Source organism: Podospora bellae-mahoneyi, chromosome 2 (assembly GCF_035222275.1).
Source record: "Podospora bellae-mahoneyi strain CBS 112042 chromosome 2, whole genome shotgun sequence".
NCBI lineage: Eukaryota > Fungi > Ascomycota > Sordariomycetes > Sordariales > Podosporaceae > Podospora > Podospora bellae-mahoneyi.
The window spans coordinates 4423533-4430784 of record NC_085881.1 but is presented as its reverse complement, the minus strand read 5'-3'; the positions used below and the strand labels follow the sequence as shown (position 1 = coordinate 4430784).

Here is a 7252-nt window from a genome sequence, read left to right as displayed (position 1 = left end):
ATGTGAGTGACAACTGGCGGGTGACTTGCAGTAGCGCGAGGCCCACTCGATTCTGCAGCGCAACCGGGTACCTGATGGGTACTTTGGTGTTGCGAGACACATTGGTCAATCTGGTGTAACTTTGTCTCTGCACAACAAGGCTTCTTGGCGTTGTAACTTCACCTGCCTCTCATGGTGGAGAGATAATGTGTGTGTGCCGACAGCACGACCAGGGGGTGTCAACGGGTAGGGGCCGACGTGGAGGAGAACCGCAGACAAGATGGGGCGATGAGTTGAGAAGACAATCAATCATTCTGCTGCTGGTAGTGCCGACCGACCGCAGTCTCGTTGAGGATGTGGGTGTGATGATCTGGGAAAAGAAAGCCAGGTAGAAATAAGGGATTCGGGATAATAGAGTGAGAAAGTGCTATTGGCCCAAAAGAGCTAGCCGGCCCTGACCCAGCAGTTTGGTTGGCCCCGTCTGGCAAACGTTGCAAACTGATTGGGCCAGTTTCTCTGTCTCACGGGGCCTTGGCGTTTTCAATTGCAGCGCCGCTAGTTTCTGCTTTCAGCGCTGCTCGGAGACTTCGCATGTAACTCGGCCTTTCTTGCCCTGTGTAGCAGTCTAACCACTGGACCCCCCATCCCAATTTCAACTCTCCCCCCCCCTGGGCTTTCCTGACAGATGGACTGATCACTCAACGCCGTGATACATCAGCTGAGGTGATCCATTGAGGCGTTGGCCCCCGTTGTTGAGGGCGATATAACCCTCAGCCCTGTTCTGATTTTGCTTCTCAAGCCTTGTTTATCAGTAATCAGCCTTCATCAGCTTCATTTGGTGACTTGCAAGAGCATGATGAGATAGATAAGGGTGCTTCGAGGTGGACGGTATTCATGTACACTGGTGACAGGTACGAACAACATATCACTGGCCAACTTTTTTAATTACTCTATGTTTTTCTGTTTTATTCACCTGATCCAGACCTGTAATCCATCATTGCCCATGTTCGTCACTCACAGCGTTGCCCCCGGCCAGTTATACTCGTATCTCTGCGCAGCCCTGGCCAAGAGGCATATACGGTCATCATCACAAACATCTTGATAACCTTTTCTCAATTGATCAAAGCGGTACAAGCCGGTTTCCATCTCCTCCTTGTGGGAGGTTCTGCCATGGCAGAGAGCTTCACAACATTCTTGCCCTGTCGGATTCCTGACGAACCCGTTCCTAATAGATGATACACAAGCAAGAAATGCTCTGAAAAGCTCCATAGCCCAATTGGCCAGAATCACCAACCGCCTTTCCATCAAAGAGATCCGAGGCGGCAACCTCCGCTAGAGGAAGCCTTTCCTATTCCGCACGTCGTCACGGACGTTGCGGGCCCTTGCATGTGTTCTCCCCTTTTGCCGTAAGATCCAATCCCAGATTAGGAAAACGCTCCATTCCCAGGAGTGCCGAGCGAGAGCTAGAGAAGAGATGCGTTCATCACAACCCAGATCGTCCAGCTCTCTGTCCTCCACCTCCCAGTACATCCCCACAAAACATAAGAGGTATTAAGGTGACCCGCCCAACTCCTTGCTGGAGCACATGACAACCGATAAACAGGGCAAACAGCCAAGGAAAAGAAAGACACACAAATGATGCATGTGGAGCGCGAGGCAATGTGGTGGTACATGAATGTCTGGGTCCTGACATCGAAGGACTCCAAAAGGGCAAAACTAATCTCCTGATTGGGAAAAGCCAGACATCAATTGACTGCGTCCTCGTTCTTCAGTCTCTTCATCGCCGACGTGAGCTGGAGGATCCCTCGCCTCCGCTGCTGCCAGAAGCGTTGGCCGACTCGTAAAGATCGACGCACTCTCCAAGGACTGGTGCGGTGGTTAGCGATCAAGTAGCTAGATCAAAAAGGGGCCGTTGTGATACGTACTTTCGATAATTTGCTCTTCCCATACTCCGTACTGATAGTCTACCAGACCATGTCGCTCGATGTTGTCGCAATACTTGATCAGCTCCTTGGCCATCTTTTCCAGCTCTTCTTGGGGCACTAGGCTTTGGGAGCGCTGTAATTGCTGTCCGGATTCCATCATTTCTTTCTGGCGCTGGAACATGCCGAGCCAGGCATAGTTGAAGTCGTTCCACAGCTTGATACGTTCACCATGGAGATTCTGATCGTCAGACGTGAGACCTGGAGCAAGAGATCACTGTCAGAAGCAGGTTTCGAGAGACCCAGGGTGGAAAAAGTTTCACCCGACTTACCTAGTTCAACAACGTGTCCCAAAAGCCAAGTCGAGACCTGAAGAAGGGATTCTCCGGCAGTGGCTAGAGCACCATTTCGGATGTCCTTGAAAATTCCCTTGAGCGCTGATTGGTATTGCGCATATGCATCGTCCAGCCCTCCTGTGGAGGGATATTCTTCCTCCATCCTGACTTCCGCAGCAGGAGTGGTCTGCGTAGTGATTCCTCCAATGGTTGCCATGCTGCTGGTGGAATAGCCATGCAAGCCCGGCTGCTGATATACCTGTGGCGTGCTTGACGTCTGCGCCTGGGCTTGGAGGGCGGATGTGGTATTGGTTGGCTCGCTTGAGAAGTAGGGGGCCGTGACATCCGTCATCATTGGAAGACCTGCGGCTTGCCGCGAGGAAAACTGTTGACTCGCATCGTACACGCCGGCACTCTGCCCCCCTGTTGCCTGCTGGACGTTGTACATCATGGATGGATTGTACGTGCCGGCAAAGCTCTGTGTTTGCCGTGAGTCTGGCTGTCCGTAGTCAGCGGCAGAGTGATGATAGCCCAGCGCGCCCTGTGTCATGGCCGTCGCGGGGAACGAGGTCGTTGTTGAGTCCTGGTAGTAAGCGCCGTATCCGGCTGAACCACCCATTCCGCGGGAAGATCCGGCGGGCGAAGAACTCAGTGATGTCGTCTGGAACCTGCTATCCCTCTGTGTACCCGTAAATGACCTCCGATCCTGTCCTGCCTGCGCCTGCAGCGCGGGGTGATGTTGCCGGCTGTAGGTGGGCGGATCATTCTGCCTCCTCTGGCCTCGAGAGTCGTCCATGCCCTTGACGTCGAAATAACTGCCTGCGAAGTCCAAGTGTTGCCGAGTCCACTCCGTGTCCCGCTAGAGAGTGGAGTAGACGCGCGAGGTAAAAAAAGACCCGGCTTCGTTGGCGAGTCGATCGGCCACGGACCACAGGTGTCTCCGGTAGATCTCGATATCGAAAAAATGAGAAAAAAACTTTGGTGGTGCGGTAAGGAGTGATGACCGCACCCGCGTGCAAGCAACACTAACGCAACGGAAATCAACTAACAACCGCTAGGGGGAAACGGACGTGTCAACGCCGTCAGTGAAAACGATTAGAAGACGCCGCGTTTCCAGACCCTTGGAACCCGTGGTGTTACCGACGTGTGAATTCGAAGTATCTAGCCGAGAGCCGTGAAGCGGGAAGCCGTAGGTCGCCGGGTGATATCTGGCGCAGCCGTGATGTGTTTTCTCGATGACGACGATAGGCTCAGAGCCCGCGGATAGATTTTCTTTCTGCCACAGCGGGTGAGGTGAGGCCACAAAGTCCCGTAAGAGCTAAGGAGGGCTCTGCGCGCGAGAGTGGAGATGGAACGGACTTGACCAGTCGAAGGCAGGACGGATCTTGACTTGGATAGTCGCCGATTGCGGTATCAGAAGGGGCAAGGAGGACCTGGTGTTCGGTGTGGGAGAGAAACTTGGCTCCGACCGGAGAGAGACGGCGATAGATCAACGGTGGAGGGGAACCAGCTGGGAAGATCCCGGGTCAAAGACTGACAGGCGTCAAAAGTTGCAAAGCCGAATGCTTTCGAGGTTCAAGTCTCTCCAGGCTTTGGCCTTGTTGAAGGGCTTCGAGAATGCTGCGGAAAGCCTGACTCGCGTTCACCTACAGCTCAGAAACGCAGTGTAGGAGGTCGAGTCTTGCTGAATCAGCGGAGGGGGTCCAGAACTTGTATGGCTGGATGATGTCGTCGCAGCAGATGGTCGAGAAGAAGAGAGAGCAAAGGCAAGGGACCGCCGAGTTTGGTTGTGCGTGGAGACTGCGGGACTAGAGACGAATCGGCTCGGGTCTTATATAGACGACTCCCGAGAATTTGCTTGCTCGCTCGCAGGTGGATTTAGGTATCAGGACTCAGACCGGGCTGCACGGTCAGCAGAACCGCGGCTGCGCAGACAACCACAACGGCGACTACTCCAAACTGCACAGCAGTGTCGGCGATATCGTCGGTTGTTTGGAGAGACTAGCGTGTATACTTCCCAAGACTGGCCGTTGGAGGCGCAGGGAGATGTAGTGTGAATGCCGAGCTAGGTTCCCGCAAGAGAACAAAAAGAAAGTTCAACAACAGGGCAAAGGTAGAAAAGTGCGGCTTGGTGCTGGGCAATGGAGTATACATAGAGGTACTAGCAAGGCAAGGTACCTCTTTAGTCCCTCGTCGATCTGGAGGACTTTGACGCTTCTCCACACCCACCCACAGCCATTTTAGATCCACGGGCGACGTACCTAGACAGAATGGACCTCTTGGCTTAAGACACACATGGGGTGCTATGTGAGGTGTGTATCGAGAAACAATGTTCAGATGGACTGGGGGTTTAAGCAGGGCCGAGAGATCTACGGCGACCCCCCCCCCACGAAGCGAGACGCCTTTCCAGCGCCAGGATCGGATCGCGGGCAGACAGGGGGCTCGGTGGATCTTGGGATCCGGAAGGCTTGCCGGGCTGAATGTGAATTTGTGGCGTACGTAGAACCCGAGCCGCGCTGATGATGATGTGTGACGTCTGAATTGGCGATGGCTTACTTCTTTTGCGGTGGTGTTGACCAGGCGGAGCGTATGGGATATGCCCCCTCCGTAGCATCGACGAATAAAGAGTTGATGCTGAGTCCTCGAGCAGTTCTCTCCGGACACAAGCTCATTCCATAACCCATTATCAGGCAAACCGGTAGGGAGAAAAGAAAGAAGTCACAGAATCCCCTGCCCTCGGTCACAGACTTGGGCAATGGCCGTGCTAATGTCGAGGTCATTGTCAACTGATCAATCATAGCCTCGGAAGCTAAGGTGAGGCCGGGACTGGGGAGATGTCGGGCTAACGGTCTCAATGTTCGAAACATTGGCCGCAGACCAGACCCCTTGAGCGATGCCCCAAGAACCGTTTGTCTGGCAACGAAACCGGTCTGCGTTTTTGTTTCCCCTGTGCAGCAACATCCTCTTGTTTTTGTCCTTTTCATTGGTGATTCAACCATCTGTCTCTTCTGCCTGCTTACTCGGTAGCTTGCAGGTCCGCATGGTCGGCCCGTGCCTCGGCATGGCGTTTTGGTTTTGGCAAACCCGGTCTTCTGAGGTAATGGAAAGAGAAATCTGAGAAATAAAACGGATGGGACCCCGATCTTGATGATGAAAGGTAAGAGGGCCTAATGGGGCGATGGTACTAAACAGCTTGGCTCGCATGGGGACCTGGACAGCACGAACAAGATGCCGAGAACCCTGGATAGCGTTGGAGCCAACATCAAACAACGAGCGACAAGAGCGCCGACCTCTGAATGCTTGGCGCGGAAACCTCTGCCTGTTCGTTGAATCCGTATTATGGCATCCTTGGTCAGTTGTCTGGTACGAGGCGATGGGCGGGAAAAAGGTTGGTGTGTCCAGCGTGATGATCTCCAGAGAAAACAATTCCACTGGTTGCCCTGCCCTCCCGGCCTCACAGCAAGACCCTCTCTCGCTGGACGTGAAAAACGTGCCGTCCCAAAATGGCAGGTTTTTAAAGTGGACCACACCTTCCCTCTACATTCGTCATGCCTGGGTCAACGACCGGATGGAACCAGGGCTCTGGCCCTGGAACTCACTCACTGAGGGTGCGTCAAATCATCGCTCTGTTTGAGACCGTCACGTCGCCCGGTTTGGCAAGGACTTCCTTCCCTGGTCCCAAGGGAAAGGGCAGATGCTTCAAATGTCTCACAAGTGCCAGCCGCTAAGCTGTCGGGCTGCTGCGGACTTGCGGTAGGTACTCTTGTGGGAGGAAAAAAGCAACTGCCGGCGTAAAAAAAGGGGCCCCACGAATCACTGAATGAATCAGTCAGTGTCCAAGTTCTTGGCTGAGAGATTATTTACACCTCGCGGTGGTGGTGAAAGGAGCCGGAGTGCCCGCAGGATGTTCTCTCCACTATCGCGTGTAGCGGCTGCAGCACCTGGGCTACCTCAGCAGCGCAGAACAGGATGGAAGAAGATGAGTGTTTTTCGGTCCCAACCCTTCCCATCTCGAAACTCCCGCCAGAACGCATTGGGCTGGCCCGATATCCATTTGTTTGAAGGAATGGAAAAGGCTGTTGGAATCCACTGTCTGAGCGTTGGATCCTAGATAGCTAAATAGCAAGAGAAGAGATCAATTACAATTACCCTTCCCATTATTGCCCTACTGCTGCTTCCATGTCTCCCACACCTCGTGCGGGGCATGGGTGCCATAGGTGCAACCACCTCCGACAGAGCAGAACTGACATTTTTTTTCTTCCCTTGGGCGGAGATAGAGGTCGGCACTTGGTTGGTTGGGCTACAGGTACTGGTACAGCGGTGCTGTCGTGCATTAGGTTAGTATATCTGTTATAATGAAGGAGGGCTCATGGATCCCGGATCCATGTCGTTGACTTAAAGATGCCAGGGGAAGGGGTGGAATGTCGTCAAACAAAGTCCAGAGATGCGAGGTAGATCCCTGTCTGTGCTCGCATGCACCGCGTCGTATCTGACCGGGGGGTTGGCTCAAAGCCAGCCAAGAAGCCGTTGCCGCCCAATCAGAGGCTGTATTGCGGCAGCTTCTGGAACCCCCTTTGCCGAGGCCGCGATGTACTTCCACTACCTGATGCGCATGACAACACAGCCGCTGGTACTCAACGACGTTCGACAGAGATGCATTGCATGATGAACCAGCTGCGAACCTTTGTTTTTTTTTCTGGTGCGGATATGCCTCACTTCCATCATCCGCTTCGAGAGCGTGAGCCGACGAGGGGCATCCACTCGTCCGTTGTTGACTCGGTTTGAAGGCAGGCGGATTTCGGAGTTGACATGCGATGGGGGCGTCTTCGATTCAGCTCATGATGCTTCACGACTTTGGAAACATTGCGGGACTGCGACATCACCAGGTTTGGATTCAAGTGGTCGCCGATCTCTAACACTAGGAAGCTGAATGTTTTTGTAGATCACCTAAATTGATGCTGTTGGTGAGTCTGAATCACAAACGTCGTACTGGCACTAGATCCTGTAGATGATCCG

The 7252-nt window shown here is 53.6% G+C and overlaps 1 protein-coding gene across 1 annotated transcript; it reads right to left on the bottom strand.

Annotated features, from left to right (window-relative positions):
• Nucleotides 1-910: 910 nt before the first annotated feature.
• QC761_212220 (uncharacterized protein) lies at nt 911-7189 on the bottom strand. Its single transcript, XM_062876955.1, has 4 exons — nt 6919-7189; nt 2234-6559; nt 1905-2162; nt 911-1845 (listed from the first exon to the last, which is right to left on the bottom strand). Exons 2-4 carry the CDS (start codon nt 3030-3032, stop codon nt 1757-1759), a joined length of 1146 nt encoding a protein of 381 aa, XP_062735602.1. The 5' UTR covers nt 3033-6559; nt 6919-7189; the 3' UTR covers nt 911-1756.
• Between the last annotated feature and the right edge of the window lie 63 nt (nt 7190-7252).